At 45.3% G+C, this 21,329-nt stretch overlaps 1 protein-coding gene across 3 annotated transcripts in view; it reads left to right on the top strand.

The window, feature by feature from the left end:
• afap1 (actin filament associated protein 1) overlaps nt 1-20,750 on the top strand; it is a 28,002-nt gene extending 7,252 nt beyond the window's left edge. For 2 of the 3 annotated variants that reach the window (XM_057856379.1, XM_057856378.1), the window contains exons 4-18: nt 4,736-4,844; nt 4,909-5,120; nt 7,315-7,494; nt 8,113-8,193; nt 9,785-9,860; nt 9,923-10,078; nt 13,198-13,409; nt 13,476-13,621; nt 13,683-13,797; nt 14,434-14,583; nt 14,773-14,902; nt 14,990-15,154; nt 17,023-17,213; nt 17,284-17,451; nt 17,515-20,750. In XM_057856379.1, coding sequence (XP_057712362.1) covers nt 4,736-4,844; nt 4,909-5,120; nt 7,315-7,494; nt 8,113-8,193; nt 9,785-9,860; nt 9,923-10,078; nt 13,198-13,409; nt 13,476-13,621; nt 13,683-13,797; nt 14,434-14,583; nt 14,773-14,902; nt 14,990-15,154; nt 17,023-17,213; nt 17,284-17,451; nt 17,515-17,541 — 2,118 coding nt within the window. In that variant the 3' untranslated portion in view covers nt 17,542-20,750. The remainder of the gene's footprint in view (nt 1-4,735; nt 4,845-4,908; nt 5,121-7,314; nt 7,495-8,112; nt 8,194-9,784; nt 9,861-9,922; nt 10,079-13,197; nt 13,410-13,475; nt 13,622-13,682; nt 13,798-14,433; nt 14,584-14,772; nt 14,903-14,989; nt 15,155-17,022; nt 17,214-17,283; nt 17,452-17,514) is intronic. The other variant, XM_057856380.1, reaches the window with a different exon arrangement.
• Nucleotides 20,751-21,329: the final 579 nt, after the last annotated feature.

The following is a 21,329-nucleotide window of genomic DNA, read 5'->3' as shown; positions in this document are numbered from 1 at the left end:
CTTGGCCATTCTAACACCTGGATACGTTTATTTTTGAACCATTCCATTGTAGATTTGGCTTTATGTTTTGGATCATTGTCCTGTTGGAAGATAAATCTCCGTCCCAGTCTCAGGTCTTGTGCAGATACCAACAGGTTTTCTTCCAGAATGTTCCTGTATTTGGCTGCATCCATCTTCCCGTCAATTTTAACCATCTTCCCTGTCCCTGCTGAAGAAAAGCAGGCCCAAACCATGATGCTGCCACCACCATGTTTGACAGTGGGGATGGTGTGTTCAGGGTGATGAGCTGTGTTGCTTTTACGCCAAACATATCGTTTTGCATTGTGGCCAAAAAGTTCCATTTTGGTTTCATCTGACCAGAGCACCTTCTTCCACATGTTTGGTGTGTTTCCCAGGTGGCTTGTGGCAAACTTTAAACGAGACTTTTTATGGATATCGTTGAGAAATGGCTTTCTTCTTGCCACTCTTCCATAAAGGCCAGATTTGTGCAGTGTACGACTGATTGTTGTCCTATGGACAGACTCTCCCACCTCAGCTGTAGATCTCTGCAGTTCATCCAGAGTGATCATGGGCCTCTTGGCTGCATCTCTGATCAGTTTTCTCCTTGTTTGAGAAGAAAGTTTGGAAGGACGGCCGGGTCTTGGTAGATTTGCAGTGGTCTGATGCTCCTTCCACTTAAATATGATGACTTGCACAGTGCTCCTTGAGATGTTTAAAGCTTGGGAAATCTTTTTGTATCCAAATCCGGCTTTAAACTTCTCCACAACAGTATCTCGGACCTGCCTGGTGTGTTCCTTGGTTTTCATAATGCTCTCTGCACTTTAAACAGAACCCTGAGACTATCACAGAGCAGGTGCATTTATACGGAGGCTTGATTACACACCGGTGGATTCTATTTATCATCATCGGTCATTTAGGACAACACTGGATCATTCAGAGATCCTCACTGAACTTCTGGAGTGAGTTTGCTGCACTGAAATAAAAGGGGCCGAATAATATTGCACGCCCCACTTTTCAGTTTTTTATTTGTTAAAAAAGTTTAAATTATCCAATAAATGTTGTTCCACTTCACGATTGTGTCCCACTTGTTGTTGATTCTTGACAAAAAAATTAAATTTCATATCTTTATGTTTGAAGCCTGAAATGTGGCGAAAGGTTGCAAGATTCAAGGGGGCCGAATACTTTTGCAAGGCACTGTGTTTTGAGTTAATTCGTTGATTCAGATGACTAGGCCAGTAGCTTCTTTAGAGTACCTTTTCATGATATGCTAAGTTTTTGAGATAGGGATTTTTGGTTTTTCTTGACTTTTTTGCCAAAATCATCCATTTTTAAACAATAATTGAACTGCTTCAGTTGTGTGTCATGAATCTAAAATATATGAAAGTGTAGTGTTTATCAGTACATTACAGAAAATAATGAACTTTATCACAATATGGTAATATTTTGAGAAGGACTTAGTATATTTTGTATATTTATATTAGTCAGATCACGTCATTTTCAAAGTATCGGAATCGGCAAAAAAATATCGGCCATGCCTTTTTTACTTTTTTTTTTTTTTTTAATTAAATCGTTTTCTAATTGTATTTAACGTTACAGACATAATATGTTACACTCATCCAGAGTCTTTAGTTTAGGCTTAAGGTAGTGTTATCAAATTTATTAATGCATGCGCTGCACGACCCACTCACGCATTGTTGCGCTCAATCTGTAATGGCGCCGTTTTACCTACATAGAGAGACAAAAGGCAGCGTAAAATGAGTAGAGTGAATTTTAGCAGCCTTTGGAGCCTTTTTTTTAATTGGCTAAAGCCTTACAATCCCTCTCCCTACGATTAGAAATATCATGGGAAGCAAGGTAGCAATTGATCTTTTTCTTAACCCCTTATGTTATTTCCCAACGCAGAGAAGATATATCAATTGGTAGCACTACGCACAGTCATGGTTCCACTTCCCATCATGCATTTGGCCATGGCTACAGTATCATTTACTGAAAGCTCAACAAATACACTAGATGGCAATATTTAGTCACAATATACAAAGTCACAAGTCTTTCTATCCGTGGATCCCTCTCACAGAAAGAATGTTAATAATGTAAATGCCATCTTGAGGATTTATTGTCATAATAAACAAATACAGTACTTATGTACTGTATGTTGAATGTATATATTCGTCCTAGTTTTATTCATTTTTTTCTTAATGCACTGCCAAAATGTATATGATCGGGAAAAAATATCGGGAATGATTGGAATTGAATCGGGAGCAAAAAAAAAAAAGCAATCGAATCGGGAAATATCGGGATCGGCAGATACTCAAACTAAAACGATCGGGATCGGATCGGGAGCAAAAAAAACATGATCGGAGCAGACCTAGTGCGGCTTATCTTTGAACAAATGCCGTTTTTGTGTCAAATTTGGTGGGTGGCGGCTTATATTCAGGTGCGCCTTATTGTCCAAAAATGACTGTATATTTACCTGGGTCTTTCCGAAGGAAAGATCAAGGTTATGTTGTTCTGCAACTTTATTTTTATTTTAGCAATGTCTTCTCCGCGTTTTTTTGGCGTGCCGCGCAGCCCGAACCATTTGACTGATCGGCACCGTTCAAGTATCGACACGTCCGGAATTTTCGCGTGAAGAAAATTTTCAAACGGCCCCGAAAAATTTTCCGTTCACCCGTAAACGGTAATTTTCCGATTTTTAAAACATTTTTCAAAACGCTACTTGTCCTACAACTTTTGACCAAATCGCATAATTTGGACATCGAAAATTCCGGGACGGTGTGGGGCATAAAGATTGTGTTATTGTATTATAATTGAAAAAATTTACGGTTCCCCGGAAATTTGCCAAAAACCATCCCATTCATTTCTAATGGGAAAATTTCCCATTCACTTTCAATAGGATTTTCAATGGACTTTACATTGCATTGATGCCATTGACGGCCATGCATGTTGAATGTATTGATGTCAATGTACTTGGATTCAATTGACTATATGGATGTCGATGCCAATGACAGCCATGGACGTCCAAAATTTTTCCCATTCATTTTCAATGGGGAAAAAACAAAATGTCCCCAAATCAACAGAAAATGACCAGATATCAATAGGACCTGTCCCCCAAACGTCCCCGATTCCATTGACGCTTATAGGGGGTGCTGCCATTGACGGCCATGGACGTCCAAACTTCCCATTCATTTCCAATGGCATTTCCTCATGTTTTTTTCATTTTAATGATGCCAATGTACTTAGATTCCATTGTCACCTATATAAGTTTAAACCATTGACGTCCAGGGACGTCCAATTTTTTCCCCCATTCATTTTCAATGGCAAAAAAAAAAACAATGTCCCCAAATCAAAAGGAAATGACCAAATATAAATAGGACGTGTACCCCAAATGTCCCCGATTGCATTGACGCTTATGGAGGGTGATGCCATTGACATCCATGGACGTCCAAACTTCCCATTTATTTCCAATGGCATTTCAGCATGTTTTTTCATTTCATTGATGTCAATGTACTTAGATTCCATTGACACGTATGTATATTGATACCATTGACGTCAATGGACTTGCAAATTTTTTCCCATTCATTTTCAATGCCCAAAAAAACAATATCCCCAAATCAACAGGAAATGACCAGGTATCAATAGGACGTGTACCCCAAATGTCCCAGATTGCACTGACGCTTATGGAGGGTGCTGCCATTGACGGACATGGACGTCCAATTTTCCCAATCATTTCTAATGAAGTTTACTTTGTTTAATGCCATTGACTAGCATTATTGTCCATGCTATTGATAGACCTGAGTGGGGCTAAGATCTGTTTCTCCACACAGGAAAGACCCAGGTGTAATTTCTCCAGAAATTGCAGTTTCTAGTTAATCATGTTTTTGAATCACCGGTCTATCAAATCCGTTTGGAACAGCTTACATTGCCAATGACGGCGCTAGAGACGTTAGCGAACAATTGGAATTGTCGTGTTTTTGACATTTTGTTTGTACTCTTGTTTTTAAAAACGCTAAATTTGCTAAAGGCGGACAGGTGAGGCTCACGTGCTCCGCGTTTTTTAAGGAAACCTTTTGGCAGTCCTTTGCCCGGTTACGTCACGCGCCGCCGCGCTCCTTTGGATGACTCTCAAATGACTTCCATATGTGTTGACGTTGGAGAGCGGCGCCTCCTCTTTCGCTAACCCCCTCGAGGCGGGCGGGACCCGACCTTCCCTCCGCTTGGCAGGGCGTTGCATCACGCAAGCGCTAAAATTCCAAAGCATACATCATTTTCGCTGGCTTTTGTTGTGCTCGGCGTATGTAGGTCACCCACATGTACTCGATTGTATTCGGTACTACGGTTCACCTTTCGAGAGTGACCTTTTCGGTCAAGGCTCGGATTTTTCAACTCTATATTTTACAACTCCGAGTCGATTCCGTTCATGTCTGCGAAGGCTAATTACACATCTCTCCGAGCCCAAGTTGTCCTTGGCCTTCCCCTTGTTTTCATCTGTCATGCGGTACCGTGTAATTATTGTCTTTCCCCCCCTCGCAAACATTCCTCTATCTCATCTCGCTCGCATCCAATCATCCAGCGCCGATTCCAGATCAGGTTGCGTAAGGTCAACTAACAAAATGAAATGTCGGGAGTTAGCCAGCCAATTCAAACAAGGTCTGATCTCGTTGTCCTCCACATGTCAATTGTCTCATTAGCCTAAGAGCTAGCTAGCGCTGATTCCAATGTTCTGTTCTTCCTGCAGGCTCCGAATAACGGCGCTCCTCCTCTCCCCAGCTCGTCTCTACCAGAAGGTTACTACGAAGAAGCCGTGCCGTTAAGTCCCGGGAAAGCTCCGGAATACATCACGTCAAGTGAGATACGCGCAGATTGAACGCAGACGCGCGAGTCCGTCGTTTAAATTTCTCTCCTTGGTAGACTACGACTCGGACGCCATGAGCAGCTCGTACGAGTCGTACGACGAAGAAGAAGAGGACGACAAGGGTCAGAAGACGCGCCACCAGTGGCCCTCTGAAGAGGCGTCCATGGATTTGGTGAAGGACGCCCGGATCTGTGCTTTTTTGCTACGCAAGAAACGCTTCGGACAGTGGTCCAAACTTCTTTGCGTCATTAAAGATAACAAACTTCTGGTGAGGAGAGCTTCAACCGCTAGCAAAAAGTATGGAGTCACCAGTCTTGGACAAGCACTCACTCAGACATTTCATCATGTAGAACAAACTCAGATATAAAGCTTGAAAAAAGAATGAATTAGTTCAAAAGTGCAACTCTTTAGCATTCAGAAACACTTAAAGAAATGAATAAAAAACATTGTGGTGGTTGGTAAACGTTACTTTCATTGAGTAAGTGCAGGGAAGTTTATATGGAATCACTCCATTCTGAGGAAAAAAAAATGGAATCATTAGAAACAAACAAAGAAATAACAATCAAAACACATCTCTAGTATTTTGTAGCACCACCTCTGGCTTTTATGACAGCTTGCAGTCTCTGAGGCATGGACTTGATGAGTATTCTTCATCAATTTGGTGCTTAATGATATGGGGCTGCATGTCAGGTGTTTTCCGAAATTTCCAGGTTCGCGGTGAGTCAGCAACTAGCACGTTTTTGCTCAATAGACGATGTTTATTGATTAGAAAATGCAGAATAAATGAGATTTATTGATTACAATCCCACAAGAGCAAGCAAACAAGTATCAAAAACAAGCATAACAAATGGCAACGATGACGCTAGATTTGCATTTGTCAATCCCAGAATCCCCGCGTTACAGCACAACAAAATGTCCCTTAGCAATGAAAATCGCTTACCGTGACAAATGAGCGGGGAGCCAAAACGCTCCGGCAAAGCGGCGAAAGGACAAAGCTGGGCGATCCGTATGTTTAATCCACCAGCGGACTTCCGGGGAGTTGGGGGGATCTCCCGACTCTTATAGGTACGTCTGACGCGGGGACACGGGTGGCCACTCCCTGCCCCCATGAAAACGCACCACCCAAACTCGTGAGACCCCCCCACCCCGCAAGGGTATGAGATTCCCCCCAGTTGAGGCTCCCAGCGGTTAAAGTAGAATGTTTATTTAAGTTATCTCGTGGGATTCCCTCCTAACGATGGAACTCAAGTGGGTACTATGGTGCAAAACAAGTTATCTCGTGAGATTCCCTCCTAACTATGGGACTCAAGCGCTACTATGGTGCAAAACAAATTATCTCGTGAGATCCCCTCCTAAATATGGCACTCAAGCGCTACTATGGTGCAAAACAAATTATCTCGTGAGATCCCCTCCTAAATATGGGACTCAAGCGCGTACTATGGTGCAAAACAAGTTGTCTCGTGAGATTCCCTCCTAACTATGGGACTCAAGCGCGTACTATGGTGCAAAACAAATTGTCTCGTGAGATTCCCTCCTAACTATGGGACTCAAGCGCGTACTATGGTGCAAAACAAGTTGTCTCGTGAGATTCCCTCCTAACTATGGGACTCAAGCGCGTACTATGGTGCAAAAAAATTATCTTGTGAGATTCCCTCCTAACTATGGGACTCAGGCGCGTACTATGGTGCAAAACAAGTTGTCTCGTGAGATTCCCTCCTAACTATGGGACTCAAGCGCGTACTATGGTGCAAAACAAGTTGTCTCGTGAGATTCCCTCCTAACTATGGGACTCAAGCGCGTACTATGGTGCAAAACAAGTTGTCTCGTGAGATTCCCTCCTAACTATGGGACTCAAGCGCGTACTATGGTGCAAAACAAGTTGTCTCGTGAGATTCCCTCCTAACTATGGGACTCAAGCGCGTACTATGATGCAAAACAAATTATCTTGTGAGATTCCCTCCTAACTATGGGACTCAAGCGCGTACTATGGTGCAAAACAAGTTGTCTCGTGAGATTCCCTCCTAACTATGGGACTCAAGCGCGTACTATGGTGCAAAACAAGTTATCTCGTGAGATTCCCTCCTAACTATGGGACCCAAGGTGAAAAACAATAGAAGTTGTTACAATCTAGGTCACAGAAGCAATCATACATCACAAAGGCATAATGTGCTAATGTTAAGGCATCACATAATATTTTCCACCATCATCAGACAAAGGCACGGGGGAGATGGCTGTGGTTAAATCTTCAATAAAAGCCAAAGGTGGTGCTACTAAGTACTAGAGATGTGTTTTTATTGTCATTTCTTTGTCTGAGTGAGTGCTCGTCCGAGACTGGTGATTCCATACTTTTTTCTAGGGGTTGTACAAGTAGAAGAAAAGAAAACCTCCAGCTTTTTTGGGGGTTTTGCAACAGGACTTCCTCAGATTTCACATTAACGCGGTCTTGTCCTTTGGCTCCGTAGTGCTACAAGTCGTCCAAAGACCACACGCCACAAATGGAGCTCACCCTATCCGGTTGCAGCGTCACCCACGTCCCCAAAGACGGCAAGAAGAAACGACATGAGCTGAAGATCGTCCATCAGGGGGCGGATGCCCTGGTGCTGGCTGTGCAGAGCAAGGAACAAGCTGACCAGTGGCTCAAGGTAACTGTGGCACTTCCTACTCCTAAAACTAACTAAGTCCAAATCTGACTATTAAACAGCCCAAATTTGAGGGCACTTGACAGCGTTCCAGTCTGCCTCGCAGCCTGTCATTTCCCCGGCAAACTTAATTGCCGTGCCTGAGCCAAGAGCAATGAGCTGAGCGCTCTCTGGCGCAGGATTGGCAGATTCGCGTCACTAACGCCGGCGCGACGGCCCTGCAAATCTCATGAACCCTTCCTTGGCATTGTTGAACTTAGATTCCTGAGCCATTGTGAAACTTAATGTGTGTAGCAGCAGTTTCACTTAGCAACAGGAAATTTGCTAGCTACACCAGTTCAAGCACGGAAAAGTCTGCTAAAAAGTAGCTCGAAAAATATATACTCGAGGGTGGACGCTCCAATTTCCTTGGAAAGAAAATACACCCCGTATTCTTATGTAATGGTAATGAATGAGTATCTTAAATCTGTGGAAATATTTCAGGATTCCTAATCCAGCCGTGTTTTATGGTCCTAACTTTCCGCAAGCCAAGCATCATATAAAGCCGTCCGCAGATTTTCCGCTTCTTTTAATGACAGCCCCTTATGGCTAATGCTGTGTTACTGAATGACATGTTTCTAGGTCATGAGAGAGGTGTGCGATAACGGCACTTTTGAATTGGATCGCTCCGGATCCCCGGTCAACAAACCTGAACTTGAAAAGGTATGGCTGATACAGTGGGGCAAATAAGTATTTAGTCCACCGCCAATTGTGCAAGTTCTCCGACTTGAAAAGATTAGAGAGGCCTGTAATTGTCAACATGGGTATACCTCAACCATGAGAGACAGAATGTGGAAGAAAAAAACAGAAAATCAACATTGTTTGATTTTTAAAGAATTTATTTCCAAATTAGAGTGGACAATAAGTATTTGGTCACCTACAAACAAGCAAGATTTCTGGCTGTCAAAGAGATCTAACTTCTTCTAACGAGGCGCCACTCGTTACCTGTATTAATGGCACCTGTTTTAACTCATTATCGTTATAATAGACACCTTTCCACAACCTCAGTCAGTCACACTCCAAACTCCACTATGGCCAAGACCAAAGAGCTGTCGAAGGACAAAATTGAAGACCTGCACCAGGCTGGGAAGACTGAATCTGCAATAGGTAAAACGCTTGGTGTCAAGAAATAAACTGTGGGAGCAATTATTAGAAAATAGAAGACATACAAGACCACTGATAATCTCCCTCGATCTGGGGCTCCATGGAAGATCTCACCCCGTGGCGTTAAAATGATAACAAGAACGGTGAGCAAAAATCCCATAACCACACAGGGGGACCTAGTGAATGACCTAGAGAGAGATGGGACCACAGTAACCAAAGCTCCTATCAGTAACACAATGCGCCGCCAGGGACTCAAATCCTGCACTGCCAGACGTGTCCCCCTGCTGAAGAAAGTAAACGTCCAGGCCCGTCTGCGGTGCGCTAGAGAGCATTTGGATGATCGCGGAATTCGACTGGGAGAATGTGTTATGGTCAGATGAAACCAAAATAGAACTTTTTGGTTGAAACACAGGTTGAAGGAGAAAGAATACTGAATTGCATCCAAAGAACACCATACCCGCTGTGAAGCATGGGGGTGGAAACATCATGCTTTGGGGCTGTTTTTCTGCAAAGGGACCAGGACGACTGATCTGTGTAAAGGAAAGAATGAATGGGGCCATGTATCGAGAGATTTTGAGTGAAAATGAGACGTGGCTGGGTCTTTCAGCATGACAATGATCCCAAACACACAGCCAGGGCAACAAAGGAGTGGCTTTGTAACAAGCATTTCAAGGTCCTGGAGTGGCCTAGCCAGTCTCCAGATCTCATCCCCATACAAAATCTGTGGAGGGAGTTGAAAGTCTGTGTTGCCCAACGACAGCCCCAAAACATCACTGCTATAGAGGAGATCTGCATGGACGAATGGGCCAAAATACCAGCAACAGTGTGTGAAAAGCTTGTGAAGAGTTACAGAAAACGTTTGTCCTCCGTTATTGCCAACAAAGGATACACAACAAAGTATTGAGAGAAACTTTTGGTATTGACCAAAATACTTATTTTCCACCATGATTTGCAAATAAATTCTTTAAAAATCTGTTTTATTTTTCCACATTCTGTCTCTCATGGTTGAGGTTTACCCATCTTTTCAAGTAGGAGAACTTGCACAATTGGTGGTTGACTAAATACTTATTTGCCCCACTGTATGTTATCCCGGACCAATAACAATACAATTGGACTGTGTTTCACCGTTTCCTGGTCCAACTTTCCTCAGAAATCCTCATGTGACAGACCGAGCTCGGACGGCGAAGCCACACATGAGAACGGACACTTTGAGAACAAGGACCACGGTACGTATCAATTTGGTCCGCTTTTATGCGACAGGGTTTCATCCGTGGTACTTTTCTTCCAGGAAAAGGGAAGAAGAATTCCAAGTCGGAGCAGGGTAAAACCGGGACGGTCGGTAAAGGCGCCGGGAAGAAGATCACCAAAATCATCGGGCTGGGCAAGAAGAAGCCGTCTATGGATGAGCAGACTTCGTCAGCGGAGGAAGATGTACCCACATGCGGTAAGCTTTGGTGGAAAGAAACCAAGTTTAAATACTTGCGAATGGTTTAGTTCATCCTCTAAGTTCAATTTGAAGTCTTACCATGGTTCACTCCCTTGATAGTGAAGGAATCTGACCTTCTAGCATGATTGCCGGAATCATGCTAGCTGAACAGCCGGAACCGCGCTAGCGTAATTCATGAACAATTAGTGTTAAGAACGCGGATGGCCGGATCGCTGAGTCTGGTTGTATGTGTTCTCATCGCCCGATATCTTCTGCCAGAGGGCAACAGTTCAAAGGAGGATGACCAAGCTTGGAAGAGTCTTTAAAAATGTTCCTAGCTCTTTTAAGGTGTCGCGCAGCAGCAATGTCCTCCAGTGGTGGCAGAGAGGAGCCTATAATTTTCTCAGCCGCTTTCACCACCCTCTGCAGTGATTTTTTTGTCCGCTACCAAGCAGGTTCCATACCACGTTGAGATGCAGTAGTGAGGATGGACTCTATAGCTGATCGGTAGAAGGCAATCATCAGTCCCTTGCCTGTGTTGTACCTCCTGAGGCCCCTCAGAAAGTGGAGTCTCTGGCGAGCTTTCCTCACCATGGCCGAGGAGTTAGCTGACTAGCAGAGGTCATCAGAGAGGTGGACACCAAAGAATTTGAAGGACATGTTCCACACATACTCCGTTTACCCAGAGAGGTTCCGAGGCACGCACCTTCCTGTAGTCCACTATTAATTCCTTGGTCTTGGTGGTATTCAGAACGAAGTTGTTCACCGAGCACCATGCTGACAGTCGCTCTACCTCATCTCTGTAGGCGGATTCCTCACCTCTGGAGATGAGACCAACAACAGTTGTGTCGTCAGCAAACTTTATGATGGTGTTTGATGAGTGGACAGGTTTGCATTTATGAGTATACAAGGAATAGAGAAGCGGGCTCAGCACGCAGCCTTGAGGGGCTCCAGTGCTGTTTGATGGTAGGGATGTGTAGGGCCCGAGTTTAAGCGGTTAGTCAGCGGTTAGTCAGAAATTCCTTGACCCAGGAACAAATGGAGGGGAGGAGGCCCAAGTTGAGTAGTTTGGTCACCAGGATGTCAAGGATGATGGTATTGAATGCAGAGCTAAAGTCAATGAAAAGCATCCTGACGTAGCACTGCTGTTGTTCCAAGTGGCTCAGTGCTGTGTGGGTCTCAATCCGGCCAAAAGACCAAACTCCGCGAATTCACCTTAGTTTTAACCCCTTGTCCTGACTCCGTTTTAAAAGCTGGAAAAAGGCTTCGAAACACAAATTGACAATTTATTCCAAGTCGGCAGCAATCATACATCAGAGAGAGACCCAGGGGAGGAGGCAAACTGGATCCAGAGGCACCATATCACAAGCCAACAAAAGATTCCCGAGAAAAATCACGATTAGTTAAACATTCAGTATTGTAAAGGCTCTGATTGCAGGATTTGGTGGTGCAGATTTTGGCTTGTAGATGTATTATTGCCTATTACCTGCTTGTCAGCGTCAGCCTTGTTCAGTCAACTGCATGACGCGTGCATTGGGGTTCCGTGGTCAGGAGGCGTCCTGTATCTGTTCTGCCCTTAGCTGCCCTTTGTCTTGTCACTGCAAATTCTAATCATTTCAAGTCCAACTGCTCACCAAATCACCAAATACTCTCTGGAAAGTCCTTGCCGAGTTTTTTTATGTTGATTTTCACAGGCCACCTCATTATTCATGTGACTACAGAAAGAAATGGGTATTTTTCCAAAAAAGTCTATTAATGCAGGGGTCCCCAACCTATTCCATAAAGGCCCGCTGTGGGTACAGGATTTTGTTCCAACCAAACAAAATGACACCTTTTCACCAATCTGGTGTTTTAGAAGTGCAATCAGTTGACTGCAGTCAGGTGCTGCTTGTTTTAGCAGAAACCTCATTGGTTCAACGGTCTGTGTTGGATCGGTTGGAACAAAAACCAGGGCCCACAGTGGGCCTTGAGGACCGGGTTGGAGACCCCTGCATTAATGGGTCTATCGCAGTGGTCTCAAACCGGTCCTCAAAGGGCCGCAGGGGGTACTGGATTTCATTCCAACCAAACGAGACAAATACCTTTTCACCAATCTGGTTTCTTACAAGTGTAATCAGTTGATTGCAATCAGGTGCTGCTTATGTTAGTAGAAACCTCATTGGTTGAACTGTTTGTGCTGGATCTGTTGGAACAAAAACCAGGACCCACTGCGGCCCTTTGTGGAGTCGGTTTGAGACCGCTGGTCTATCGTATTCCTCGCCAAATACTCTATAAGAAAAATATAACATATATGCATCTAAAATAATCCTAAATAATTATATTAGCAAATTTAACACTCATTTTGGTCGGTAGTCCACCAATCAGTGGTTTTTACGGAATAATTTGAATTTGGTGGGTCGTAGGGCCACACTGACTACTGATTTCACACAAAGGTATATACCTCCGCATCCGGTGGTGGTATTTTTGTGTTGCTACTCTTTCTTCTATTGCTCCAAGTCCAACTGTCCCCCTTACTTGCACACGCTCGAAGGGCCCCATGTTGCTTGTTGCCTGGAGCCCCCGGGGACCCTTGCTACGCCTCTGCCTGTTAGTGCTCAGACCATACGCAGCACTCTACTGTACATCAAATTGGTGTGCATGACTGTCACCCCAGGAGGAAGCCTCTTCTGAAGACGGTACACAAGAAAGCCCGCAAACAGTTTGCTGAAGACATGTCAACAAAGCACATGGATTACTAGAACCATGTCCTATGGTCTGTTGAGACGGGCGGGCTTTCTTGTGTATCACATTTTGGAGGGAAAATGACAAGCAGTACTCAATTTGGACATTTAGGGATGTACGTAGTTTCTATGGGTTGTACTCACTTTTGTTGCCAGGGGTTTAGATATTAATGGCTATATTTTGAGTTATTTTGAGGGGAAAATAAATTCACTCTATTATAAAAACTGCACACAGACTACTTTTCATTGTGTCGAAGAGTCATTTCGTCAGTGTTGTCCCATGAAAAGATTTACTTAAATATCTGCAGAAATGCAAGGGGTGTACTCACTTTTGTGATACACTGTATATTAGGTGTGTTAGAGTAATACAAACAGTCAAACAGTAAATACGATAAAAGATACTATTTCCTTCGATAGGCTACTTGAACGTCCTGTCAAATAACCGTTGGCGCGAACGCTGGTGCCGTCTGAAAGACAACCAGCTGCTGCTGCACAAGGACCAAGACGACCTGAAGAGCCACATGGCTTCGCTGCCCCTCCGAGGCTGCGAGGTCAGCCCCGGCCTGGACCACAAACACCCGTTTGCCTTCCGCTTGCTGCGCAACGGTCAAGAAGTAGCTGTGCTGGAGGTACATTTCGCCGGGCCTTTTTACGATTATCGCATTTGTCGGGTCTCATTTTTATTTTCTTTTTAGGCATCCTCCTCCGAAGCCATGGGTCGCTGGCTGGGGGTCCTGCTAGCCGAGACTGGCTCCACCGCAGATCCGGCCACCTTGCATTACGACTACATTGACGTGGAGACCACCGCCAACGTCATTCAGTTGGCCAAACAATCCCTCTGGTAAGACGGGAAACTAGCCGACGGACGCATTTCTCAAATGACCTTTTGATGTTTCTCGCAGTTTTACCAGTAAGCGCGCCATCTCTCCTAACCCGTACTTGGACAACCAGGGCGGTAGTTACGCCTGCCCCACTGGGACGGCTCTGCACTACCATGACGTACCTATCAATGGAATGGTAAGGCTTACTTACAGTTTCTTTCTAAGCAGCGTGAAATTTGCTAAGGTACAGTGTTACTGACTGCGTGTGTCACTGCTGGCGGCCGTGCCGTTGGCTCGAGCTTTATGGCGCAGCGGTTAGCGTCCCTACACTGTCGATATTAAGCGCGTCATGTAGCGCGGCGTGGGCCGCGTCCCAGTCTGGTCAAAAGAGGTGGGAGCGGATCGCATCGGGGTGCAGCGTGTTTCAAACCTGTTACATTGGTGCCGTGACCCGGATCGGCAGTGAAGGTTTTCGGGGGGTGAGTGTGACGGGTACACGCAGGTCCGCATGTGTGAGGCGGTGCGTGAAAAACCTTCCCGCCGATGCCTTCAAGAAGGGACGCTGGCGGCTGTGCCGTTGGCTCGAGCTTCATGGCGCAGCGGTTAGCGTCCCTACTCTGTCGATATTAAGCACGTCATGTAGCGCGGTGTGGGTCGCGTCCCAACCTGGTCAAGAGAGGTGGGAGCGAATCGGGGCGCGTTTGACATGCAGTCAGAGCAAAGTGGCAACATTTGATGATGGACATTTGTTAGAAGCTAATCCCCTTCTACTAACATCTTTCCTAACACACTCTGTACACTTGCATCTTCTTCTCTTGGCGTTACTGCGCAGCAACCCAGCAACGACGGAAAGGATGACAACTCCTATGAAAACGTGCCTTCGGCCAAGCCGACCGCCTCTACGAATCTCTATAAAACTCCTGTTTCTAAAGTTTCTTCTAAGTTCCTCACTGCTGATGCTAAAAGCAAAGATGCTACTCAGGTGACTAACATGGCATGACTTGTTTTGCTAGTTCTGTTCTTTTTGCTACGTAATTAACAAGCCTACCCTTTCACACTTGAACCTTTTCACTCAATGACTTTGACACTACCACAGAATGTCTGTAAAGTGCCGTGCGTATTGACGTGGTCCCTCGTGCTTAGCAATTATAATTGTGTTTTTACCAATTAGCTGAAGGGAAAGAAGGGAAGCGCAAGCAATGGGTTGGCATCCAAACAGAAGACAGATGCAAAAAGTCAGCAAAAGAAGAACGGAGTCAGTTGCATCAACGGGTCGGCTTCACTGAAACGCAACAACTCCGGTAAGTAGTGCTAAATGCTAAGAAATCAAGCTTTTGTCACAATCGTCAGGTCTGTGAAATCTGGATTTCATCTGGTTGGTTTTCCAGATGCAGAGCAATGTAAATACGGGAAAAACCGCGTGGAGGCGGATGCCAAGCGACTGCAGGCCAAAGATGATGAGCTGACCAAGAGGAAACTGGACATTAGGAACCATCTGTCTGCTCTGAAGAAGGAACGCAAGGACCTGCGCGCCGCGATTGAGGCGGCTTCAGGTGAGACATAACAAAACCAGTGTCGACCCATTGTATCGCAGCTGACCGATTTCTCTATTTTCAGCTGTTTGACACAGAGAATGAAAGTCTGAGTGTCTGATTGGTCTGAACAGTTTTAATGTTTCACATTGGAGTTCATTCAACATACTTTGTTTATTAAGATAAAGCAGCGAACAAGAAGGGGTTATGAGGGAACAGAAGAAAAACTACAAGAAATACATTGAACACCTACTGTGTACTAACTATAAATATGTTGGTGCTATCGTCAGCTACATGTATTTCCGGTTGATACCATGTGGGGGGCCTGTTAACCAGGGAAAGAGGGGGGAGTCTAGAAGATAAGTGATTGGGAGGGGTGGAGTGTACACAAATCAGCCATGTGACCTAGAATCCAGTAATCGTGTGAATCCCTTGTGAGTGTGAGTCCGTTGGCAACCGAACCTACTCCGCCCCATCGCTAGTCCCGGCACTGAGGTCCCCCACGCGAGTGCGTCCAATCACATCCAGCTGTGCGTGAATCTCATCAAACATGCGATAGCCACGCACATGAGCGGAGATACAGCGAGGGCGCCACCCCAGGGCCATGGCCCCCACCCAGCCAACCTCAGGAGGTGGGGGGCGCTCCGGCGTAGCCCATTCCTCCTCCCGCGGTCCAGCAAAGGGGCCATCGTCACCTCCCAGATATCCAGGGTGGTCCCCCCAGGCCACCCACGTTCTCATCAACCAGCCCTCAGGGATGGGAAGAGGGGAGACACAACCAACTCCCACACCCACCCCACCAAAGCCCGCCCACCCAGCCCACGAGCCACAGCCACAGCCCCTCAACCAGCACGGCACATCGCGGGACCCCCAACGGCCAACCAAGCCCAGGGCATGGCAGGGCCCCCCGCCGGAGCTGGCAACACACCGCCGACACACTGGCAACTAGCCAGCGACCCGCGCCAGAGCACAGGGCGGATACCCAGGCAGAAAAGAGAGGGGAAGGCGGAAGCAGGAGAACTCCGAGGACCCGCCGCGGGGGAACGCGCGACCGGGGCCCTGACCCACCCCCACTCCCGTGGCCAGCAGCCTAGGCAGAGGGGAGGCCACACCCCAGGAGCCACGCCATAGAACAAAGGTGTCAAACCAATTCCACAAACGGCCAAGTGGGTCCTGGATTTTGTTCCAACCGATACCGCGCAAACAGTTTAACCAATTAATTTTCTGTTGAAACAAGCAGCACCTGACAAAGTTTAACTGATTACACATGTAAGAGATCAGATTGGTCCTTGATCACTTGGCCTTTAAGGAGTCAGTTTGAGACCAGTGCCATAGAGAAAAAGTGTAGGACCCACTTACCACCCTATTACTGTGGCTGCCAGGTCCCCCGACAGGCAGCCATTACCCAGCATCGTGATGGGATTGTGTGGGGAGGGTAGTGCAGTGTATTCATTAAAATAGGAGAGCTCGGCTTGGCAGTTGGACCGCTGCATGGAATTTCTACCCAGCCGCCCGTCCCACTGCCCTTTGCTGGAGCTCCCCCGTGGAGTATGATGTGTGTGCTGAGTTAAAAAAGTTGCGCGAATGGCGGGGCCTACCGTGAGGAGGTAACCGCGATGTCACCTCCTCCCAACAAGTCCCATCCATCCCACAACCTTGGTGTGTGATGCATTAAAATCAAGGAGGAGCCAGGCTGGGACTGTATGGCCCCGTCCCGATTGTCCCCGGAGGCATGAATGAGCATGTAGGTGCGAGGGTGAAAGATATTTACAGTGCAAAGTGAGAAGTGCGTGAATTAAGAGGCAGGCTACCGCGATCTCTGTCGCCGGCTTCCTAGCTGTTTGCCAATTTTTTGGCTGATGGGGTGACGACATGTTACTTTCCAACAGGCAAGCGATCGCAGGCCTCCCTGTCGGAACGATTGAAGAAGGTAGAGGATGAGTGCAGACAGAAGGAAGAAGAGCGAGTCAATCTGGAACTGGAGCTGACCGAAGTCAAAGGCAGCCTAAAGAAGGCTCTGAGCGGAGGGGTCACTCTTGGCCTCACAATTCAACCAAAATCCGCATCCGCCCCTGTCCAGGTCACTACATTACCGCCTTCTGTAATAAATGGAGTATGACTTTGACACCTGATGTTTTCTTGCAACATAGTCGCCGGCGGTCTTACGGCGCGTCCAGGGGTCTTCGCCCTTCTCCAGCTGCGACACCAGCGACACCGAGTCCTGCTCCCTGCCGGTCAACAGCGCCTCCCTTCTCCGCCGCCAGCAGGGCATCCCCAAACCTTCCCCGGTCCGAGGACACGTCCTGAGGAAGGCCAAGGTCTGTTCGGGAAAGATCCTAAAGTCGTTCGTTTTCTTTAACCTGCGTTTGTTTGCTTTCCAGGAATGGGAACAGAAGAGTGGAACATAAACCTCACGCTTGCTTCTTTCCTGTACAAGACATTGGATATGTATTTATTTGAAACTGTCCTTACACTTTTTAAGCTATTTACCTTCCTAGTCCCCCCCTAAAAATACAACGAAATGCTGGTTTTCAGACACTTTTCTACTGTTGAGCATGCTGAGTTTACATAACTGGATCTTTTTGTCCTCGCTCCAAAGCCCTTCTCAACAGATTCAATTCAAATCCAATATTTATTTGTAAATGTTTCAAGAAAAATTAGCTTCCTTCTATTTATGTTGATATACAAGTATTTAAAGTACATGTGATGAAAAATAAGATTTCCTGACATAACGTATTTCCACGCTGAAGTTGGACCCCGTTTAGGTCCAGACCTGAATTTTGGGATTCTACGGAGCCCCTAAAGGGACATCAACAGAAATAAAATAAATTTAAACCATCTGGTGCGGACCAGATAGTAAGTGGTGTGCACAAGAAGACTACTGGTTATTGGTAATCGTTTGGTTATTGGTAATGCAGTAGTATCTTTATAGTTGAGTCCAAGATTGAAGTAAAGGTCAACTAAGTCCTGTGTTAACAATTTTAGCATGCCGCAATTATAAAACGGAACCTTCTGGTGCACAGCAAATAGTTTCTGGTGCGCACCAGATACTTTTCTCGTGCGCACCAGATTATTTTGTGTGTGCACCAGATAGTTTCCAGTACGCACCACATACTATCTGGTTCGTGCCAGATAGTTTCAAGTGCACACCACATACTATCTGGTGCGCACCAGATACTTTTCTCGTGCGCACCAGATTATTTTGTGTGTGCACCAGATAGTTTCCAGTACGCACCACATACTATCTGGTTCGCACCAGATAGTTTCAAGTGCACACGACATACTATCCGGTGCGCACCAGATACTTTTCTAGTGCGCACCAGATTATTTCTTGTGTGCACCAGATAGTTTGTAGTGCGCACCAGATGGTTTCCAGTGCACAGCACATACTATCTGGTGCGCACCAGATACTTTCTAGTCTGCATCAGATTATTTTTCGTGTGCACCAGATAGTTTCTAGTGCACACGACATACTATCTGGTGTGCACCAGATACTTTTCTAGTGCGCACCAGATTATTTCTAGTGCACACCATATACTATTTGATGCGCACCAGATAGTTTTCTAGTGCGCGCCAGATTATTTTGCGTGTGCACCAGATAATTTTTAGTGCACACCACATACTTTTCAGATAGTTTCTAGTGCACATCACATAATCTGGTGCGTACCCGATACTTTTCTAGTGTGCACCAGATAGTTTCTAGTGCGCACCAGATACATTTCTAGTGCGCATCACATTTGGCGTGTGCACCAGATAGTTTCTAGTGCACACGGCATACTATCTGGTGCGCACCAGATACTTTTCTAGTGCACACCAGATTATTTCTTGTGTGCACCAGATAGTTTTCTAGTGTGCACCAGATTATTTCTCGTGTGCACTAGTTTCTAGTGCACACAATGTACTATCTGGTGCGCACCAGATACTTTTCTACTGCGCACCGGATTATTTATCGTGTGCACCAGATTATTTATCGTGTGCACCAGATAGTTTTGAGTGCACACCACATACTATCTGGTGTGCACCAAATACTTTTGTGGTGCGCACCAGATTATTTATAGTGCACACCACATACTAGCTGGTGCGCACCATGTACTTTTCTAGTGCGCGCCAGATTATTTTGCGTGTGCACCAAATAGATTTTACTGCGCACCTGATACTTTTCAGTATCAGTACTACTTTTTTAGTGCACATCACATAATCTGGTGCGCACCAGATACTTTTCTAGTGCGCACCAGATAGTTTGTAGTGCGCACCAGATACATTTCTAGTGCGCATGAGATTATTTCGCGTGTGCACCAGATAGTTTCTAGTGCACACCACATACTATCTGGTGCGAACCAGATACTTTTCTAGTGCGCATCAGATTATTTCGCGTGTGCACCAGATAGTTTCTTGTGCACACCACATATTATCTGGTGCGCACCAAATACATTTCTACTGCGCACCAGATTATTTCTCGTGTGCACTAGATAGTTTGTAGTGCACTTAACGTACTATTTCATGCGCACCAGATACTTTTCTAGTGCGCACCAGATTATTTCTCGTGTGCACCAGATTATTTCTCGTGTGCACCAGATAGTTTTGAGTGCACACCACATAGTGTACACCAGATTATTTATCGTGTGCACCAGATAGTTTTGAGTGCACACCACATACTATCTGGTGTGCACCAGATACTTTTCTAGTGTGCACCAGATTATTTCTCGTGTGCACCAGATTATTTCTCGTGTGCACCAGATAGTTTTGAGTGCACACCACATAGTGTACACCAGATTATTTATCGTGTGCACCAGATAGTTTTGAGTGCACACCACATACTATCTGGTGTGCACCAGATACTTTTGTAGTGCGCACCAGATTATTTCTAGTGCACACCACATACTAGCTGGTGTGCACCAGATACTTTTCTAGTGCGCACCAGATAGTTTCTAGTGCACACCACATTATAGTGCGCACCAGATTATTTCTCGTGTGCACTAGATAGTTTCTAGTATGCACCAGATCGTTTCTAGTGCACACCACATACTATCTGGTGCGCACCAGATTATTTCTCGCGTGCACCACATACTATCTGGTGAACACCAAGTAGTTTGGTTTAGATTTATTTTATTTCTGTCGATGTCCCTTTAGGGGTTTTGTAGGGATACTATTGTGTCAAGAAATTCTTCTCTTTCCATGTTGATACTGTTGCTTTATTTGTAGCGCTTGTGGCTCTTTATCACTCTTTACCAAATATTAAAACCACTCTGAAAAATCATTTGAGCTTTTATGTAAAGTTTGGAGTTTTCCTACATTACCTTTATGCCTTGAGGAAAAAAAAACAATAAAAATAGAACATTTGGGAGTCGTTTTGGTAGTATTTCGATAGGAAAATTGTCCTTTTCAGAGTGGCTCTAATACTTAATTTGTAAAATAACTGCGCATGTTTAGTAATTTTGCTATTAGCATGATGGCAATAAATGTGAACCTGTTCATTTGTTTGTTTGCACCTTATAAATGTTCGGCTTTATTTCATAACGGACAGTCGTCACCTTGACGACGGTTACATGCTTTGTACATAGACTGAGAGACCTTTTTGTGTGTTTAAGGATTTATACCAATAAATATCTTCTCAAAATGCTTCTGCTGTGTACAACTTCTATAAAATAATAGGCGAGGGCGTAAATTTGCATAGGGACAGCACGGACATAACACTAGCATTTTTTCAGGATACTCAAATTGTCCCCACCAACTTTTAAGCGATCTTATTTGCATTATATATGTTGTAACAATAGAACGGACCCTACCATTATTAAGTGAATTAATTTCATTATGTTCAGACTTAAATTTACCATTTTCACTTGCTGAATGTGCCAATACATTTTTTTTTAATCCTCAAACGCACATTTGATTGGCTGATGACTTGACACAACACGCACACACACGCACTCACGGCCCTGACAAAAACACAACATGCTGCCTCCTCCACCCCCTCCAAAGAGGAGGGATATTAGAAGTTTTTTTTTTTAGCCAGCTGCAGCCGCCACTGTAGTTAATGTGACATCAATGTTGTGGAGGTGGAGGACACACCACTAATTTTATTCCTGAAACTCTGACTTGCATCAGAGTTAGCATAACATTAAACTGTGTGAATTTGCTAATAGGCTGAGCTGAACCCCCATCCCTCCCCGAGCTGGCTGGGTGAGGGCCGTGGCCC

Source organism: Corythoichthys intestinalis, chromosome 13 (genome assembly GCF_030265065.1).
Source record: "Corythoichthys intestinalis isolate RoL2023-P3 chromosome 13, ASM3026506v1, whole genome shotgun sequence".
NCBI lineage: Eukaryota > Metazoa > Chordata > Actinopteri > Syngnathiformes > Syngnathidae > Corythoichthys > Corythoichthys intestinalis.
This window is presented reverse-complemented; position numbering and strand designations above follow the sequence as displayed.